Source organism: Schistocerca piceifrons, chromosome 1 (genome assembly GCF_021461385.2).
Source record: "Schistocerca piceifrons isolate TAMUIC-IGC-003096 chromosome 1, iqSchPice1.1, whole genome shotgun sequence".
NCBI lineage: Eukaryota > Metazoa > Arthropoda > Insecta > Orthoptera > Acrididae > Schistocerca > Schistocerca piceifrons.
The window spans coordinates 1,071,520,646-1,071,542,956 of record NC_060138.1 but is presented as its reverse complement, the minus strand read 5'-3'; the positions used below and the strand labels follow the sequence as shown (position 1 = coordinate 1,071,542,956).

Here is a 22,311-nt window from a genome sequence, read left to right as displayed (position 1 = left end):
GTAGATTGGTGCCGACAGGTGGGGCGAAGCCACGAGCGTATTTCCGTTTTAATTTGGCAACTCTCCTCGGACAACTGCATTACGAAGGAGTGGATCACGTTTGATTGACATCCTCTCTCCACCTCTCCAAAACACGTCACTTGCGTGATACGCCCTCCAACTTTTCCACTCTTGAGTTAATCTTTTCACATCTGTACATCCACTACAGAGCGCATACTGCACTACCTCTTCTGCTGTAGAAATTTTTTTTTTCAACCCGTAATTTTTTTTATCTTCTTCTGATTCGTCTCTCAGCGCCAAGCTAACTACCCTGGATGCTCTGCCAGATGTTAATTGTCCCTTTTTCCCACGACATCTTTCTCCTCGTCCGGTCCCTCTATTACCTCTTCACTTCGTACTTTATGCGTACAACTATTTTTTTAATATTCTTTTGCAATATTTTATTGCAAATATTTCTACTTCCTTCTACGGTATTCCCACGATCCACGTTTGACTTCCATGCAATACAGTGGTCCAGGCATGCTATTTCAGATTTTATTTCTCAATTCCTTATCAGTATAAAACAAGATAAGAGCTATTTTCTTGATAAAAATCTGTCTTCACCTCCGCTGACGTGCTTTTGAAGTTTTCCGTGATCGCTGGTCAATATAGTTCGAGACACGCTGTCTCATTTTCAAATGTTACGTGATTCATAATACCGGTTGGCTAAAATTAAACGACGTGATACGGTGACGCTGAACGCGCACTTTTGTATATTTCGACTACCAACAAAACGCTATACTTTACAAAGAACTGCACGACTTCCTGAAACGTTCATGGTAATCAGGATGGATGTAATCAGTTTTAATGATAATAGTTTTGAAAATCGATAAAAATTTCACCTGCATTTAGCTATCTGTCATAATGATCCTACGTAACATTTGATAATAAGACTCTCGAATCTGCCTACGTGAGTAAAGGCTATAAAGTTCTGTGGAAGCTTTTAATCAATGTATTTCTGAATTACTTCATCCTTCATATTGACAAATACACTTTATCACCCATTTCTAAATCTTCAGTGTGTCTTTGACTTTCAATAACATGATACCACAGAAATGTAAAACTTTTGATTGCCCAAACGCTCTGTTCTTTTGTCGACAACTATTGTGTTGAATTTATTGAAGGCTGGACAATGTTTTTCGAACTACGGATTCACAGTTGCATGCAGCTTGCTTATACTTTATAGGTTCAAATGGCTCTGAGCACTATGGGACTCAACTGCTGTGGTCATAAGTCCCCTAGAACTTAGAACTACTTAAACCTAACTAACCTAAGGACATCACACACATCCATGCCCGAGGCAGGATTCGAACCTGCGACCGTAGCGGTCGTGCGGTTCCAGACTGTAGCGCCTTTAACCGCTCGGCCACTCCGGCCGGCTATACTTTATAGTCGGTAAAGTATTTTCCACACCCGCAGTATGTAAACAGCGCAGGTAACGAGGCGACAAAAAAGTTTGTTATTGCAAATATGAAATGTGTGTAAATATAGCTATGTCAAAAAAGTAAATCGTCCAGGTGTGACATACTCTGCAAAGGGCATGTGCTGAGGATGTAGAGTATGAACCTCTTTGCGTCACTTTGTTCGGCTTGTGACTGATCTTCCGCATATTCTGAGGTACCGTGTACCTGAAACAGAATAAATAAAGAGAAAATGGGGAGCTATGAAAGTTCCTTACAAACCGAATGCCACCTACGAAGGCTGCAACTGAAGACGAAGACTATAGGAAACTTATGTTGATATTCCGGGAGGTTATAATTAAAAGTGCAGCTACTCACAGAAGTCCAGTGTTGGTCGTAATTATCGCATGGCAGCCAAACTTGGTTGATATTTTAATGTGTTAAAGCGGAACCGATTTACGATGGAAAAAATTAGTTCCAATATCGGCTACCAGGTACATATTTGGCGCTGTACAGCATCTCGTCATGGTCTCCCATGATCATACTGAACAAATTGCGTAAGTGGCGGGTAATAATATCAACATTATATCTTCCTCATTTGTTTGACCTTTCCTGTCCACGTCCCTTTTCTAATCCACTACGTATGGAAACGTTTCCACATGTCTTACTTGCATTTACAGCGCCAGATTTGCACCTGATGGCCAAAACTTAAAACTCATTTTTTCCAGAGTAAACTGATTCAGCACTAACGCATTACAACATCTACCAGTTTCTCTGCCGTACGATAATTACAACCCACACTGGACCTCTTGAGTAGCTGGCCTTTAATTATAACCAGCCAGTATATAAAACTGAGGATTTAATCAAGTTCTAATGATGAGAACCACAAACTTTGCACGCTGGCGTGCGAAGGAAAAAAAGAAAAACATGTAACTGATTCTCGAATGTGAATTCTACACCTTGTAAGAAAAGGAATTCCGCGATCAAGCGCGGAAGACCATATACAATGATGGTAGCAGTACTGTCATTTCTACAATTCGGATGAGGTATGGAGGGTCAGCACACCACTCTATCCGCAGTTGCAGGCTTTTCCGTAGAAGGAGCCGCTACTTCTCACTCAAGAAGCTCTTCACCTCACTCTGTGCACCCTAGGTCAGTCTCCCCACGAAGGAAAAATCCTCGACTGTACCGGAATTGAACCGGGGTTCTCAGCTATGGAGATTCAATCACTCTATTGTAGGACGTACAATTCTAGTGACCTACTGCAACCATACTGACACGTGAATTGCCGCGTGGGATTAGCCGAGCGGTCTGGGGCGCTGCAGTCATAGACTGTGCGGCTGGTCCCGGCGGAGGTTCGAGTCCTCCCTCGGGCATGGGTGTGTGTGTTTGTCCTTAGGATAATTTAGGTTAAGTAGTGTGTAAGCTTAGGGACTGATGACCTTAGCAGTTAAGTCCCGTAAGATTTCACACACATTTGAACATTTGACACGTGAATTTTAAAATTTTCCCGGCGAATTGACTGTTCAAATAAATTTCGGGCTTGCAGCTGGTCGTCGTTCAATACTTCGCACGATATTTCAACTGGGCACCTGCCAGTCATCTTCAGGTGAGCCGTCGCAGACTGGCAAAAACGTCCGTTCCGCAATATATAGCGTACTGTAACTATTCTGCGCATGCGTCGAAAACTTGATAGTTGAACCATCATTCTTCCTTCGAACCAGGACATTCAAGAAAAGCAAACAACCATCCTTCTCTATTTCCATGGTGAACAGGATGTTGCTATGAATGGAGTTGAGGTGATGTAGAAACTCCATTAATTTATCTTCTCTAGGGCATTCAGTTTACCGGAAACCCACTCATACTGATTTGTACCTGCAAGCATCGAGTTGCCATCACCCATCGCAAACCATGAGTTTGCTTAAAACACTTGTTCATAGAGCTCATACTGTCTCAGATCTAGATAGCTTACCTCAAGAACTCGCCCATCTAAAGACAGTATTCAGCGAAAATGGGTATTCCATCCGGCAGATTAACAGGGCACTAACAGTTAAAACTAGGAAGCAGGAAGTGAATAAAGAGGAGAACATGCCGGAACAATCTTTAGCTTTTCTTCCTTTCGTTGGCAACACTTCGTTTAAAATAGCAAGAATCCTCCGAAAATTTCAGGTAAAAGTGGTTTTCCGCCCACCATCGAAGATTGCGGACCTTGTGGGATCAGTTAAGGACAATCTGTCACTGCGAAAGGCCGGAATTCACAAGATACCGTGCCAATGTGGTATGGCTTACATAGGTCAAACCACACGCACCGTGAAAGAACGCTGCACTGAACATCAACGTTACACCCGCCTTTTGCAGCCAAGCAAGTCCGCTATTGCTGAACATTGTATTTCTACTGGACATTCAATGGAGTAAGAGAAAACAATGATTTTGTCCACAGCAACGTCTTTCTGGGACTCCATTATTAAAGAATCCGTAGAAATAAGATTGGCGGAAAATCTGTTAAACCGTGACAGCGGCTACCAGCTGGACAGTGCATGGAATCCCATCATCTCCACGATTTGCTCAAATCGAAGATGACAGATTGCGTCGACCGCCGTGACAAACAGCAACGCAGAGGGCGACTGAGTTCCGCTATTCCACCAGCGAGGGCGCTGCCGGCGGGCAGTGTGGTTCAACTATCAAGTTTTCGACGCATGCGCAGAATAGTTACAGTACGCTATATATTGCGGAACGGACGACGTTTTCGCTCACATTTGCCAACTTTTTAGTGCAGTGTTCCAGTGACTGTTCAGTGTTGTTCGTCTTTCTCGTGTTGCGAACAGAAACCATGCTGTAGCCGTGGTTCTTTAATTGTCGGTCTATTGTTTTACCTGTCTGCTTTGTATGTATTTTCTTAGCGTCATTATCCCTCTGTTCTTTGTTTTAAGTTCCACGATTTCTTTTCGCCATGTTACTCTTTAAGTCTCCGATGTTATCGCCTGTTTATATTATTTATTCTCTTCATCTTTCTAACAAAGTCTGTAGGCTGAAGAGCGGCATACTAAGCTGCTGCCAGCCCGCCCCCTTCGGGGGGAATTGAAATTCAATAAAGGGGAAAAAAAAAGTTTTCGCCAGTCTGCGACGGCTCACCTGAAGATGATTGGCAGGCGCCCAGTTGAAATATCATGCGAAGCATTGAACGACGATCGGCTGCAAGCCCGAAATTTGTTTGAACCATACTGACACGCTCTAGCTGTAAGAGGGATGTGACCTCTTGATGGTTTTTCTGTAGTTATTAATCGTCTTTGATGATACAAGGTGTATTACCCAGGTCAAACCTAATTGTTGGATATTTCTGGGCTGAAACTGCGGCATGAGTGAAGGTATTGTTTGTAAGCAAATGTTCGTAAGTGGTGTAGAGAGTTTGCAGCTGGTCGGACCAAAATTCACGACGAACAAAGGAGCAGGAGACCGTCAGTTTCTGAGGAGACAGTGTTGAAGTTTGAGCAAAGCGTGCTTGAAGATCGGCGGATAATCCTGGATGATCTCTGCACGTTGGTTCCTGAGGTTTCCTGAAGCACCGCTCACAGAATTTTAATGGAAACAATGAACTGCCGGAAGGTGTACGCAAGATAGGTGCCACGCATGCTGACTGAGGACCACATGCGGCAACGAGTTGATGCTTCCTGCACATTTCTTCACCGCATTGCAGCCGAACAGGACAACTTTCTGGCCTCAATTGTCACGGGTGACGAAACCGGGGCATACCACTTTACACCTGAGACCAAGCAACAATCACCCTAGTGGCGGCATCCTTCTTCGCCAAGGTCGCGGAAATTCAAACAAATACAGTCTGCCGGTAATGTCGTGACAACCGTGTTATGGGATAGTAAATGGGTATTGTTGGTCGACTTTATGCCCACTGGGACCACAATTAACGCTGACAGGTACTGTGAGACTCTGAAAAAACTCAAACTGGCAATTCAGAACCGGAGAAGAGGAATGTTGAGCAAGGGCGTACACATTCTCCATGACAACGCTCGCCCACATGTCGCTCGGCAAACCGTTGCTCTCCTGCAACAGTTTTAGTGGAACATAATCACCCACCCACCCTATAGTCCTGACTTGGCGCCCAGTGACTATCACCTGTTTCCTATGTTAAAAGAACATTTGGCCGGAAAGCGATTCAGCTCCGACTACGAGGTGAAAGAAGAGGTTCATAACTTTCTGAACAGCATGGCGGCGAGCTGGTATGAAATGGGCATACAAAAACCGCCACCAATGTCATTAAATAGCTAAATGTTCGAGTGATGTAAACCATTGTAGAAATAAACAGGTCTAAGCACTTATACAAAAATAGGAGACCTTACTTTTGGGATTACCCTCGGAGTTCTCCCGTCTGAAGACTGTATCAGCAGCGAGTGCGGGCAGGAAACACATCGAAGCACAGGGTACGTTGCGCTATCGCATAACGGCAGCGGAACCCTGGGAGACGTCCAAGTGGCTTAGGCACCTGGCCACCGCAAGTCTGAGGAGGAGTCGCCGCCTCTTGCGAAACACTGCTCACCTGATGCTGTGTGCCGCAAGTCTCTTTTCTGCCTGCTGCGCAGTTAAGCGGATAAAATATGCTCGGCGTTAAAACATGGCATGGCAGACATCACGTTCCACAACGGCTAACTGATACGGGGGCACATGCACCGGCAAAAATGCAACACGGTCGCGCGGGCTGATGTGTTTCTTGACTGCAGGAAGACATTCGCTACAGTTCCGCACTGCCGTTTACTCAAGGCCAGTCCCAGACTTATCGTTTGGCGCCCTCCGCTTCCGCCTTTTCCCGTGTACACTTCCGTCCGTGCCAGTTCTCACTACTAATTGTGTTACGCGCGTCTGGAACTGCTATTCAGCGGCAGCGGATTAGTAATGAATTAGGCAAGGTCACCTGCAGGGAGTGGACAGCAATATGGAAACACCAAACACAATATATTACCGTGTTTAATACGGTGTAGGATACCCGCTGGATTTCTAAGCTTCTAGTCATTACGGAATGAAAAGATACAGGTCCTGTATGGTTCTCTTCTTGCTTTCGCTCGAAAGTACACCACAAAAACTCTATAATATTGAGATCTGGTGAGTGTAGTGCCCAAGACAGATGCGATAGTTCATCCTCGTGTTCACAAAACCAGCCCTGGACGATGCGAGCTGTGTGAACAGGGGTCGTCTTGGAACACAGAATCACTACTGGAGAACAGTCATTGTACCATGGAATGAAACCGGTAAGCCAAAGCGATTACATAATACGTGGCAGTAAGACCTTTGCAGGTAACCAAAGGGCCCTTGGAATACCACGATATAACTGCTGAAACCATCATCAAACTCCCGCCATGTTTCTCTCTTGGGACGTAAACCCGGCGAGAAGTTGAAAACAGAGTGCAGAGTGAAACAACATTTATCCGACCAAACGACTTTCTTCCATCGCTGCACAGTGCAGGTTTCATGACTTCGGCACCCTGTTTCCCTGCTGCGGGTATTCTCATCTCTGGTGAATGATTTTGGAGTTCCAGCTCGCCCTGCAGTTTCCTGTTTGTGGAGTTCCCTTCGTGTTATTTTGGAGCTTACAGGGTTCGCGAGTACGACATTCAATTCTGCAGTGACTTTTGGAGCCGTCGTCCTCTAACTTTTCGTCACAATCCTCTTCGACGACCGTCCGTCACGATAAATCATCACTAACTTTGTCCGCGTTGTACTTAGCGGATGAAGCTTTCCTGCTTGCCCTGTATGCTGTATACGGTTCGATATGGTGCCTCTTGAAACACCAGACACTTCTGCTACCTTGGTTACGCACCCAGTCATCATACGAGCACCATCTATTTGCCCCCGTTCGAAGTGACTTACTTCCGACATCATGCCCTCAACACTGTTCTCACCATCAAGGACACTTATGACATAATGAGGCCATTCCAGAGGTGCCGTTCATGGTCAAATGCAACAAGGCAAGAAGCTGGCTTGGCAAGCATTTGCATTTACTTTCAAGCATGCTGGTCAAATCCAACTAGGCAAGAAGCTGGCTTGGCAAGCATTTGCATTTACTTTCAAGCATGCTGGTCAAATGCAACAAGGCAAGAAGCTGGCTTGGCAAGCATTTGCATTTACTTTCAAGCATGCACATCTCTGGCGGTTTCCATATTTTTGTACAACCCCTGTAGTTTCAAAGATAATATACGTCAAAGAAGTATCTACATCTACACATGCGCTTCTCTGGTCATGGTGGTGGTAAGTTCCTATGGGACCCGGTCCCTAGGCTGGCACACTACTTGATCTAACTTAAACTATCTTACGCTACGGTCAACACACACACACACACACACACACACACACACACACACATGTCCGAGACAGGTCTCGAACCTCCGACAGAGGGAGCCGCGCAAAACGTTGCAAAGCGCCTCAGAGCGCGCGGTCTCGGCTTATGGTAAGATTAATGTTTAGTATCAAGGTAGGCTCCTGGGACAACGTAATATGCTGTTGAATAAGTAATATCAGTATTTCATCTCAAAAACTTTTATATATTGCGTCGCATAATAATAAGTGTATTTCATGATGTAGGCCTAGGTGGGGCACAGCCAGACTCCTGGTGGTATTCAGTTGCTATGGACTCTTGCTTCATTATTATGTACCAAAGAGCCGATACTAACTGTGATACACTGGGTATAGAAGAGTCTTACAGGGCCTTTGGTGCCCTTCTCAGATTGGCTTTCGAAACGGTGGCTTGTGACGTCTGGGTCTTAAACCGGCACCGCGTTTACTGAAAAACATACGAGCTTACCGACTAGTGGACACGATTTGTGACTGGACTAAGACTTACTAGCAGATACAACTCATCACGTCGCTCGTAACGTAACATGATCAACATGTAAGGGCAACACACACATCCATGCCCGAGGCAGGATTCGAACCTGCGACCGTAGCGGTCGCCCGGTTCCAGACTGAAGCGCCTAGAACCGCACGGCCACTCCGGCCGGCTGAAACTATTCGCAGAGTATGCTGTTGTCAATAAGAACGTTCCAAAGCCATAATGTTGTATACCGATTAGGTTCCTTTCAGATTACAATAGCTCCCTACTTAGCAATCATATACAACCGCTCGCTCACCGATAGATCTGTACCTACAGAATGGAAAATTGCGCAGGTCGCACCAGTGTTTAAGAAGCGTAGTAGGAGTAATCCATCGAACTACAGACCTATATCATTGACGTCGGTTTGCAGTAGGGTTTTGGAACATATACTGTATTCAAACATTATGAATCACCTCGAAGTGAACGATCTATTGATACGTAATCAGCATGGCTTCAGAAAGCATCGTTCTTGTCCAACGCAGCTAGCTCTTTATTCGCACGAAGTAATGGCCGCTATCGACAGGGGATCTCAAGTTGATTCCGTATTTTTAGATTTCCGGAAAGCTTTTGACACCGTTCCTCACAAGCGACTTCTAATCAAGCTGCGGGCCTAAGGGGTATCGTCTCAGTTGTGCGACTGGATTCGTGATTTCCTGTCAGGAAGGTCGCTGTTCGTAGTAATAGACGGCAAATCATCAAGTAAAACTGAAGTGATATCAGGTGTTCCCCAGGGAAGCGTCCTGGGACCTCTGCTGTTCCTGATCTATATAAATGACCTGGGTGACAATCTGAGCAGTTCTCTTAGGTTGTTCGCAGATGATGCTGTAATTTACCGTCTAGTAAGATCATCCGAAGACCAGTATCAGTTGCAAAGCGATTTAGAAAAATTGCTGTATGGTGTGGCAGGTGGCAGTTGACGCTAAATAACGAAAAGTGTGAGGTGATTCACATGAGTTCCAAAAGAAATCCGTTGTAATTCGATTACTCGATAAATAGTACAATTCTCAAGGCTGTCAATTCAACTAAGTACCTGGGTGTTAAAATTACGAACAACTTCAGTTGAAAAGGCCACATAGATAATATTGTGGGGAAGGCGAGCCAAAGGTTGCGTTTCATTGGCAGGACACTTAGAAGATGCAACAAGTCCACTAAAGAGACAGCTTACACTACACTCGTGCGTCCTCTGTTAGAATATTGCTGCGCGGTGAGGGATCCTTACCAGGTGGGATTGACGGAGGACATCGAAAGGGTGCAAAAAAGGACAGCTCGTTTTGTATTACCGCGTAATAGGGGAGAGAGTGTGGCAGATATGATACGCGAATTGGGATGGAAGTCATTAAAGCAAAGACGTTTTTCGTCGCGGCGAGATCTATTTACGAAATTTCAGTCACCAACTTTCTCTTCCGAATGCGAAAATATTTTGTTGAGCCCAACCTACATAGGTAGGAATGATCATCAAAATAAAATAAGAGAAATCAGAGCTCGAACAGAAAGGTTTAGGTGTTCGTTTTTCCCGCGCGCTGTTCGGGAGTGGAATGGTAGAGAGATAGTATGATTGTGTTTCGATGAACCCTCTGCCAAGCACTTAAATGTGAATTGCAGAGTAGTCATGTAGATGTAGGGGGGCTGACAGTTAATGCTGAATGTAAATAAATGTAACGTACTGCGTATAAATAGGCGAAAAGAACCATCACTGTACGATTACGCTACTGGCTGTGCGTCTTTGGAAACAGTAGCAACCACACATAAAACTATAATTTTAAGAACAGCACATTCTACACTGATATTCATTGGAAGAATCTAACGGAAAGGTAAATCATTCACGAAAGAAGTTGCTTCCGCAACACTTGTTCGACCCGTTCTTGAATACTGCCCATTAGTCTGGGACCCTTAACAGGTAGCATTAGTATAAGAGATGGAGGAGATACAACGACTAGCGAGAAGTTCGTGACAAGTAAGCGAGAGAGCGTTACGGATATGCTCAACAAATACGAGTAGAATGGCAGACGCTGCAAGAGGCGTTGTGTATCACAGAGAAATTAACTGATGCAACCCTGAAGTGTATGTTCCGAGAAGAGTCAGATAACATATCTGTTCACACATACATCTTGCGAAGTGACCATGACTAGATAATCAAGAGAAATAAAGAGTTCGTACGGAGGTTCATTGACAGTCTTCCTTCACGCGCATTGTTTGCGAATGGAACAGAAAAGAGGAAGGGGATCAGAAGTATTCCCTGCCATACACCATAAGACGGCTTGTAGTGTATAGATGTAGATGTAGGGGAAGATCAGTGCTTTCGAAGTGCCTCACTAGACTGATATAACAGAAGTAACATCTTGCAAATGTTGCTATGACGTATACAGATGGTAGTAATGAAACAGAAGCAAGGCAACAGAAGCAAGACAGTTTGGTTTCTTCCAGGGAAAAGGACATGCGGCAACAGTGAGCCAGAAAAATACACCGACGAGGCGACATCAATTTATCGGGACATTTCACAACAATGCTGAAAGTAGATACTTACGACAATGTTAAAGACAGGAGTTAACATATGAAAGGAATCTGCAAAATGGTGCACTTCCTCAACTATCTAACGAATAGTAAATAACTTCGAAACATAAACTGAAAACACTTTCTCTTGAGATCGAACTTGTCGGTTAGTTAAAAATCTGTCTGCGGCAATGGTGTTATAAACTTGGATACTAAGTCACTTCGATGAACGTGGAGACCGGAATCAGACTATCTTGCTAGAAGAAAGATATCGCTATCCTCGTGATGTGATTCACCCTAACCACACAACACCTGAATCAGGATGAGTAAGCGTGAATTTTAATCCGTCTCCTTCACAGTGTGAGTACATCTCGGGTAGGCAGTACTGTCATGCAGACCTGATCAAGTCTTGAGCTGGGTGCAATAATGTAAAGCAGATTTCTTATCACTCCGCTTCTCTGTGCCAAAATAAGCGCCTGTCGCTACAGCTTCCTTGTATTCTCTTGAGTAAAAAGAAGAGTCGACATTTTACAAAGATTATCTTACCTAAAAAGTAACGACACATGGTCTTATCATACCAAAATTTGTATATTACACTGCTTCGTATCAAGTTCGTGGCTGACTGCTACTTGCTGCCGGAAGAAACAAGAGCCAGATAGTACTCTATTTCCCCTCAGAGAGGACCAGTAAAAGGGTAATTCAAGGCAGAAGTCTTTCTTTCTGTCCAGTAATAGGCATTCCGAACAGTATCAGGTTCGGAGTTGCTTAGAATGTCCCTTGAGGAAATTGCTAAACGACAGTACGTCTAGCCCTCACTTTCGTAAGAGGTAGTGTTTCTACCCAGAGTGCTCGCTGTTGTAACATCAGTAACATCACACTCGTCGTTCTAGCCGTGAAACGCTTATCAACAATCGTTTGAAGTAATGGCTGGTAGTCGCTCAGACTACTACAGGCACATGATAACAGTAACTCTTTTAGAGGACATCAGAAGGTTGAGTTGTATGACGAACCTCGAACTTACTTAGTTGCAATAACGACGACGTGACCTGGAAGCAGTGTTTTTGGTTCGATTTGAAGCATGAAACCAGGCAAATAGCAGCTATTTCATCGTTTGTGAAGTTTTGAATCTCAAAGCAGTAACATTCCTTCAGACCCCTGGGGCTAAAGGTTAACACAAAACCGCCAGAAAACTTCATTATCTAGAACCGCTTTTCTCAATCTTTTTCTTTGTGGTACACCAAAGAACGTTTCAAAATTTCGCGACACCCCAAGATGTGATTTTTTTCCTAGACGCAAAAAAGCGCGCACACAAAGCACATACAATACTTTTTTCTTGTTCTGCGTATAACCACGCACAATGATGGGCAATTTCTTGCAAGTTGGGCTACTCGACTTGGCGACACTTTTTTATGTTCTAGATAGTTCATCCGCAGAATATTAGGAGACATTAAAAAAATGAGCCCTTAATAATCCATTTTGAGCCGCATGTCGCATTTATAACTGTTGTACATCTGAAAATAATAACACAGCACACACTTTTTAAGTTTTGGAAGTAAAATTACTTTAGCGGTGTCCACTGAAAAATCAGGAAAATCTAACTAGATGACTGCTTACTAAAATCAGTTAACCTCTGTCCTAGTAACGTTTTTCAGACGTTACACGAATTTTAAACTTTTAGCACATATGCCTCATTGTCAGGTTCAGACGTTATACGAATTTTGAACTTTTAGCACATATGCCTCTTTGTCGGTGAAGAAAGGAGGTCCATCATTTGGTCAAGAGACGGCGGCTCAAAGAAAACACTATAAACGATGTTCGTGTAATATGTGACATATAGAACTACATGGACACTGAAATACCGTACACTAATCGAAAGCAAACAAACTACGCGTAACTGGGCAATGTTCTGCTCCCCGGTGGATTGACACTAATTTATCCCTTATGGAGAACAGGTGTATACGCTGATCACAGTTCATTACTACCCAGCCTTACTTCCACCGACATATGACTTCCATCATCCACAACACAGTGAGCAGAGGTTCATTCGTGGTGGGTCGGTGGGTCACAGTGAGTCTCCAGCAGACATCTTCAGCTATCTGCAAGTTCAGTTTCATATATTTACAAAGACCAGCATAACAACACTTGCTTCCTCTTAATTTGAGGGCAGAGAAGGGACTTTTAGCATGACCTGGTTTCGCTTCTGTGGTGAGTACGTCAACTGGATGGCACAAAGGACTTTTAGAATATCTGAACGTACGACACGATTGCATCTCATCTGCCCTACAGACCCTAAGATCGCAACTAACTTTGCATCGCTGTTATTCTGGTGGTAAGCAGGTCCTCGAAATCATTCCGGGAATATCGCTGAGAAATGAAAACACTCACTCTTCTTAGGTATATCATCTTTATATACAGCTACATAGTTGTGATACAATTAAAACTCGCATAGAGTTCTTCCTGTAATCTGACAAATCTCACTTGCGGGGGAGTCTGAAACAGTGTCTACTACAACTTGGTCATTGACGAGAATTTTATTCGCAGTACGTACAACTAAGTGAGGTTCTCCTCGAATCCCAAGTGGACTGGTTATTGGTTAGCATGTATGGAGGATAGGGGTGGTGAGCAACGGTTAGTATGCTGGTAGATTTGTGGCCGACAACATGTTGGAAAATACAATTAGTGTACTAAGAGAAACTGGTGACTAATATATATATATATATATATATATATATATATATATATATATATACCTCAAGGCTTAGCAAGAGCGTAGCCGAGTGTACTTCGTAGCAGCCGGCCGCGGTGGCCGAGCGGTTCTAGGCGCTTCAGTCCGGAACCGCGCGATTGCTACAGTCGCAGGTTCAAATCCTGCCTCGGGCATGGATGTGTGTGATGTCCTTAGGTTAGTTAGGTTTAAGTAGTTCTAAGTTCTAGGGGACTGATGACCTCAAATGTAAAGTCCAATAGTGCTCGGAGCCATTTTGTACTTCGTAGCAATATCGGCGGCCTTCCTTCCCGTGGTTTGCAATTCGCTTTTGGTATCTTTTCCAGTCACGAAGAGCTGCGCGAGAAATTCTCGATAAATCTATGGGGCTACTTCTGCAGCCTGTTGAATAAGCTCATGGCCAGATGATTTTTACCTGAGCAGTAATTACGATCCATATAATTACTTCCTTTTTATTTAAATTCGTACTAGAACAATAAAACTGACGTTCCCCAAAAATTCGTTCAACAGTAGTAACAGTTTTCCCACGAATGAAGTTGAATAAAAAGCAATGTGTGGACTACTGGAAAAACGCACTGATACAAAAAACTGAAGCAAGGGAAAAGTACACAACTCCCCTACTCTGGGTCTTCTGGAGTCAGAGCATTTCCAAACAAACGTTCATTCCACTGATGAACAATCTCAGTTCTCTAGACAATTTAGCAACATCGCAGCCTGCGCTACCGTAGTTCTGTTCTAAACTGACCACTGCGATGGTATTTTCGGTTTCACTAGGGATCTTCAAAGCACTTGCGAGGCACCCTGTACAATCCTACGTGCGCTATCTCTGTCGTGCATCTTCAGGCGCCAGTCTGAAGCTGCTGCAACGCTGGGGAGAGAGGCGGCGGATTTTGCAAGACAAGCAACGGACCGAGTTCTCGTCATCAATTCTTGCCGAATTACCATGAGGTGGTGAAAGGTTTTACATACGCCACACGTTTCTGGTCAATATAAAATTCCACAGGTTGCTGAAGGAAATTACCCAGCAACCAACATAGTGTTTATTACATTTAACTCACTTTACACTACAGTTTTGATTCTTGGAAATGCAGTGTTGCTATGCTTCCTTCAAACGATGCAACGACTTCAAGAAAAAGAAACACTGAAAAGTGAATGAACCATAACGATCTAGCTTAGCCAATGATCAGTTTATCGAGTCACTGTTTTCGATTCCACGGAGGGACTTTTACCAGTTGAAGTGAAATGGTGCCAACAATTTGATAAGTCGCACACACGCTGAGTGATGCCAATCGGTAAGTCTTGAACCATGCGATTTCCATCTTTTCGGGGAAAACATCCGATTGGAAGGAGATTTTTTAACGATGAGGACGTCACATACTACTTGCCGAATGGCTCCGTGACAACGGGGCGGATTTCCATCATCGTTGTTTTGAAAGACTAGTTGAATGTTCCGACCATTGTTGGAAGAGATTTGGTGTCTATGTTGAAACATAGTATCATGTGTGTGTTAATTTGATGTGAAATGCAGCATTCAATACAAGTTACTCGGCCAGAGGTAATAATGTGTAACTCGCTTTTTGAACTCTCCTCGTACATAACAACCACATAATTATATGTATGTAAGTAAACTTGATTTATAGAACATGTAAGAAAAGTCCTTAGACCTACCATGCTACGTGTACACAAAACATTAAACGTTATTGCTTGGACAGTGACGTCACTGATTGCGACATAATAAAGAAATTATGCACATGCGTCTAACGATATGGCTCATTGCACTGACATATTCCCATTTCCTGCACCCTACCATGTTCGAGCTACATTTTCGGTGAACCAGTACAGATAAGGGGAGAGGTAGCTACAGTAAATACATTTCAGACTTTATCATTCTGTATGAAGAGGGTCTGCAGATAAGAATATTTTTATCGAGCGGTAACATTTAAGATTTGTTTTCACATCAAATATTCAAATGTGTATGAAATCTTATGGAATTAACTGCCAAGGTCATCAGTCCCTAAGCTTACACACCACTTAACCTAAATTATCCTAAGGACAAACACACACACCCATGCCCGAGGGAGGACTCGAACCTCCGCCGGGACCAGCCGCACAGTCCATGACTTGTTTTCACATCACAAAAAGCAAAGACTTCAGTAACACACTGCGTGCTGTTCTTCTCGATGCACTATCAGGAAGAACTCAGTACAGAATTATTCTATCAACGTGAAACGTCTCTCTGAAATTAGAAGAGCTAATAAATTCCGGACGTCAAATTCTAAATTAAAGATGAAGCGTTCAATTACGATTAGATTAAAAAATTCTGACTAACCACCACTGTTGGAGTATGGGGAGCAAACTTTACTTACTAGACGATTGCATTAAAGAGAACTTTTGCTGAAGTGGACGCTCCACGCTTAAATACTGAATACAAAATGCAACATAACACAAAAGAGTAAATGTTGACAGAAACGCCAGTTTAAACTCAACTACACAATTCAGCATCATCAAAGTTTTAAGAAACAGGTACTTAGAACACAATGTGTCCAACAAAGCGCGAATTCTGTTTACAACGTTACTGCATTCACTTCCGCTTTCCAATAGGCTTCTTGGCGCCATTACGTTGATTGGATTATTGTGTACTACTGGAAACTAACAGGCCTACACGGAGAAACTATGACAATAGAACTGATGCAGGAAACGAAGTATGGTAGGTGGAAGTGTCACACGAAGCACTGTAGCAACATAAATGGAGTTGGCTACGTATATGCTCTTTAATACATCACAATCATCAAGTAAAAAAAAGCGCCGAAGTCTTTCGCACCACCATTGTGCTAAGCTTCTTTGGGTAAATACAGCACTGTGCGCAAGACACTTTCATGATTCCAAAATGGAAGTTACAGGGACAACAACGCACACGCGACGCTCTCATAAATAACAAATCAAATATATATGTCATAAACAACAAATCAAATATATACGTGTTTGATCGACATAGCAGGAATTAATCTCATGCAGAGCTACAGCCCATGCGGCGTCTTTCTCTCGTGCGAAGAAAACCGGTAGGGTATAGACACGGCAAATCTGTTGGTTTAATCACGATCGGAAACACCATTACTGCGAGTGCATCGAGAACAGGCCACAATGCCGTTATCGTCCTGCGGTTTCATTACTGAGATAGCTAGAGAATGTTAGGCCGTCCTGATATTGTAGCTTCTGGTCGCCCATTTTGGTACTTCATGCTCTGACCATCAAATTCAAACAGCAACGAGAGGGGAGGAAAAAGGTCGATCATAGTATCTTTGCGAAACGATATGAAATGAAACATTAACATTAGTTTATGCTGTACGAAGGTACATTACAAACACCAGACCGTCAGAGACTGTTCTGAAATCATTTTATACCTGTATTAGAAATTATTGGATAAGAACATGCGGAAGACTACAGCTGATTTCTGGCTTTCATAATGCTTCAGTAGCAATCGGCTAATATAAAGCATGCGCTATCACTGAAAATTTATCTCGGAGACAAAGCTTAAGCAACAGACAGGAATACTGATCGAAATAGGTTGCGCGAAAAGCTACTGATAAAATTCTGATTCCAAATGTGAACTAATCTAATTTTAATACCTGTTCTGAGTTTACTCTTTCTTCGCCGTGACATGTTTGGAACTTATTGAATCACCTTTAGGTAGAAATGTTCACATATTTTGGACAGTTCTCTTCGGTATCCACGTAGTCTAATTTCCTACCAGTTTGCAATAAGACGGCGACTTAGTTACTGGTTCCTATTTCTGTTTGCGTGTGTTTTGGAGAGGGGAGGTTTTTGTACCACATTACACGAAACACCGCAAATTCTCTAGCCTGTTTCACAAATTCTTTCGAATTCGTATAAAATGGTCGCAGAGGAACACACAAAATGGTCACGAAAAGTAAATATATGAAGCTGGAAAATGATAAATTTCTAAGAGCAATATCATTCAAGCAGATTCAGTGATTAAAAAGTTTCGTAACCGCCATACATGTTGTGAAATTTAATAATAAGTTCATCCCTGTATTGAATTATTCCACTTTCAACATCAACCAATACATTTTTACGAGTATGTACGTCTCACACACTAGTTAAACTATGTGTGTCCTCCGCCCGTTCAAAGCAAAATCGCTGGATTAAATGGGAAGCGTACACGGAGGAGGCAATAATACCCAAGTTCGCTTCTCTTTGTTGTGCTGGAACTTCTGATTTCTATAGGATACATCTCAACACTTTAACAATAGGTACAACAAAACGGAAATTCTCAAGTGTTGGTAAATCGCGTAATCCGCAACTGCAAGGAACGGTAAAATGACATTTCGAATCTATTACTTCGTTTCTCCAGTAATTTTTTCACCAACCGACCATCATTAATTTTAAATAATTGTATCCAAAGATCTTGAGTTAGATTCTGGTCAGTGTTAGCATTTATATGTTGCTAATCACTTCTTTCACCTCTGGCAACTGATTAACTTCTCATGGTCGGGGTTGTCACGTAGATATTTTTTAAAGGTGATAATATTTGCCGCTGACTGTACAAATTATTTATTTCACTATCGCAAATCCGGTCTTTGACATGTGCTGTAGCAAAATCTTTTGCAACACCATTCGAAAATGTCCCAAAGGCCGAAATTCCAAAAGTGAAATAAATAATTTCTACAGTCAACGGCGAATACAACGATGTCCTAAAAAATAAAAAACTCTGGCAATGTTTGTTAATGTGAAATATACACCACGGTTCGACGTCCATGATGAACTGTTGGTTCATCTATAATATAAATGGCTAGGTAAGTCGGTTCAAAAGTCGGACGAAAAAGACGTTATGCTTGTGAACAATGTCTGTGGCGTTCAAACTAATCTTGGGGATGTTGACAGCTTAACCTATTTACCTTATCATATATTAGGAACGTAATGAGTGTAATGTCCTTTTAGTTGTGTAATCGAGTAACGTAACTGGACTCTATATAATCCACAATAATGTGTTCCTTTCGATATTCCACTATCAAAAGACCTCGTTGAGTTGAAGAGTCGAGCTACATGTTGTTTACCAAGCGACAGAAACTTCCATCCTTGTGCTGCTCAAAGGTATTGAAAATTTGAAATAGCTCCTAACCTACGGTGTCCATTCGTCCTGTTTTCCCGGAACTATCTCATTTTTTTCCAAAATGCTCCGCTCTACCATAAGTATTTTTTTCGCGACGTTCAAATATCCCATTTTTTGTTAATTCGCTTGGCTAAAGACTTTTACGCTAGGAAGCGCCACTTGCGCAACCTTCATTACAACCTTTGTTTATTTTATGTTAATATTTTGCACTGTTCGTAGTATAGATTCATGTTAACTGTCGTTTGGTTTCGTTGGTTTAGATAGCAAGAACTTCCGTTTCTGTTGTGGTAAGCAATATGAAGACGTTGTAATGGATACATGACAATCTTCTATGCAATGACAATTACATCATGACAAAACGAAAGTGTAATTTTGACAGCAATATACAAAGTGAGTATCCTTTTATCACTGGCAGTGGAGAAACGCAGAATATACGTGTGTTTTCCTTAATAAACTCTCTGTGATGAGTGAAATAAGCAGAATAAATGCTGAAACAGCGAAGGCCTTGCTCATTGTCAAAACACGTTTTCATTGGGTATCATGTGCTCATTTTTATGCTAAAATGTAAAAAGAAGGCGCACTTCTTCATCAAATACATGAAAGTGAAAAGACCATGACAGTGCAGGAGAATAATTGTAAAAAGTCGTTTCGGATCACCTAAGTGCATGATGAAAAGGAAGATTACGTCCATTAAATTTTGTCGATACAGCTCGTGTCCCATTTTTTCCCTTAATTGTGCCAGTTTTTTTTCTTTTTAAAAATGTCCTGTTTTTAATAAAAATGAAATGGGCACCCTACCTTACTGAAAGACTGCGCAACGGAAATTATTGTGAAACAGTTCTGAAGATGGAAGTTCTCAAGCGTTATAGACGTATCCACGGAAAAAAAAAAAATTGCAGATGGTAGGGAAGCGGCGTGAATGAGTGTGGTACTCACAAATCCGTATCCTCTGCTCTTGCCCGTCTGGCGGTCGGTGATGACGACGGCTTCCTCGATGTCTCCGTAGACGGCGAAGTGCTCCCGCAGCGATTTGTCGGTGGTGTGGTAGGGCAGGCCACCCACGAACAGCTTGGTCCACGTGGTGTCCTTCTGCTGCACGCCTGCGGCCGCAGCGGCCGCCGCCGCCGCCCCCAGGCCCGCCAGCCCGTCCGCCGCCGTCGCAGCGCCGCCCCCGAGGACGGCCTCCGCGCCCGCGGGCATCAGCATTGCGACCTCAATTGTGGCTGCCGGTCTCGAACCCGAGTGCCGCCGAATAAACGCCGGGCGGTGCGCCCCTGTTCGCGCTCCCGCTGCTTCGGTCGGTCCGCCGACACTGGCGACTCGGCCTCAGCTGCGTTTCTCTCTCTCTCTCTCTCTCTCTCTTTCCGCCGCCTCCCTCTCTGGCAGCTCACCCTACCACCTTCCCTGCAGTGGCGAGGGGGGCGCGCAGCACGGCAGATGGTTGCGCGTTTGATAGCTCACCGCCGGCCGAAGGCTGGGATCATGTTACAACAAAGGAGTCGTCTAAAGTCGCCCTCCGGCTATCGCTAGCTCGTTGTTGGAGTCGGCGTCGTTGCCTACTCTAGGGCGGAAGGCTGCTTACTACTGCGCTGAACCAGTGCGTTGTAAGAGTCGAATATATACAAAATTGCGAAGCTCTGGAATGGGCGATCTAACGTTCTCCTGCGTATATTTCTCCTCCCGGCGACGATGGTGGCCGATGCTGCAACTTCGCTGCTGCGAGGTCCCCTCCTCATCCGTATGCGCCGTTTCGCGATGCGGCGACGCAGCTTCAGCGGCGACAGGTTGTTCGGCGGCTGTGTCGGTGGTGGGAACACTGCCGTGCCACTAGAGGACTCCCCCGCTGTCCCAGTCACCGGAAGACACGTGGTCGCAGTCGACGAAGTGGTGGGGCACCGTCTAGGCCGTCCGTCTTTTTTGTTGCGCCGACAGCGGCGAGCGCGCCCGAGAGGTAACTGGGCGGCAGCGTACTGACAAACTACACTGCCGGGCCGCTAGGCGAGCACTAAGTTAGAATCCCCGGAGACCTGAGCCAGCTCGTGCGCGCGCGCTGCCGTCTAGCCCCGTGCACAGCTCCGCCTTCTATATTTAGTGCGTCCCTTTCCCCTCCCTGTGCTCCCACCTCTCGTGTCAGCGGCGGCGGCGGCGGCTGCAACTTGCTCACTTCGCAGCTGTTCGAAATTTAAAATCCGGCCGGTTCAAAGCGAGAAAAAGACGCGGTGACGGGAAACGCTCGCGAAGAAACGGGAGAGGGGGGGGGGGGCCGAGAGAAAGCGGTGGGCCACCTCTGGAGCGCCGCGGAAGCGTAAATAAGTGCGTCAGGGCCGGCGCTAATGAGCGCGCGCGCGCTCTACGGCTATATCGCTGCGGCGCGCGCCAGAGAACTTGAGCGAGAGACAGAGATAGTCCCTCTCGCGGCCGCGCCGGTAGACTGACTGGGCGCTCGGCGCAGGGAGTAGCGGCGCACGGCGGCCGGTGTGACGCACAATGTGATTGGCGGCGGGGGGCAGCGCGCCACAATAACGCGCTCCCCCCGGCTTCGCGCTGCACTGCTCAGACACATGGCCCGCAGGGCTACCAACGGATGAACGGCCGCGCCGCAGCCGCTGCTGCTCTGTACTTCGAGACGCGCTCCGTATTATCTCTCCTTATTAGTACCCTGTTGCCATGAATATAAGGTAGGGGCCCAAACTTTCGTCACCTTACGTCAGGGCCTGTGTAAGTTCAGCAAGGTTAAGGAAAAGGCTACAAACTGTCATATATTCTCCTGAATTTATCCTCCTCTACAGGCAAGCTACAATTAAATCGTTATTAACATTGAATGCCTGTATTTCACATAAGCATTAACACTCCGGAACGGAAATGCCAAAAAAAAAGAAAATGTTCTTAATTTCGTCCCCCATTAAAATTCTCAAAAAAATGGTTCAAATGGCTCTGAGCACTATGGGACTCAACTGCTGAGGTCATTAGTCCCCTAGAACTTAGAACTAGTTAAACCTAACTAACCTAAGGACATCACACACATCCATGCCCGAGGCAGGATTCGAACCTGCGACCGTAGCGGTCTCGCGGCTCCAGACTACAGCGCCAGAACCGCGCGGCCACTTTGGCCGGCTAAAATTCTCAAAAGCACAACAGATGGAAACCCAGTTCTAAGCAAAGAAGGGAAAGCAGAAAGGCGGAAGGAGTATATAGAGGGTCTATATAAGGGCGAAGTACTTCAGGACAATATTATGGAAATGGAAGAGGATGTAGATGAAGATGAAATGGGAGATACGATACTGCGTCAAGAGTTTGACAGAGCACTGAAAGACCTGAGTCGAAATAAGGCCCCGGGAGTAGACAACATTCCATTAGAACTACTGACAGCCTTGGGAGAGCCAGTTCTGACAAAACTCTACCATCTGGTGAGCAAGATGTATGAGACAGACTTGAAAAAGAATATAATAATTCCAATCCCAAAGAAAGCAGGTGTTGACAGATGTGAAAATTACCGAACTATCAGTTTAATAAGTCACAGGTGCAAAATACTAACACCAATTCTTTACAGACGAATGGAAAAACTGGTAGAAGCCGACCTCAGGGGAGATCAGCTTGGATTCCGTAGAAATATTGGAACACGTGAGGCAATACTGACCCTACGACTTATCTT

General features: G+C 44.3%; 1 protein-coding gene across 1 annotated transcript in view; it reads right to left on the bottom strand.

Annotated features, from left to right (window-relative positions):
• Positions 1-21,081, bottom strand: part of LOC124761627 (RNA-binding protein 24-B-like) — a 348,530-nt gene extending 327,449 nt beyond the window's left edge. The window contains exon 1 of the mRNA XM_047249115.1: positions 19,596-21,081. Within this exon, the coding sequence (XP_047105071.1) occupies positions 19,596-19,865 (270 nt within the window). The 5' untranslated portion in view covers positions 19,866-21,081. The remainder of the gene's footprint in view (positions 1-19,595) is intronic.
• Between the last annotated feature and the right edge of the window lie 1,230 nt (positions 21,082-22,311).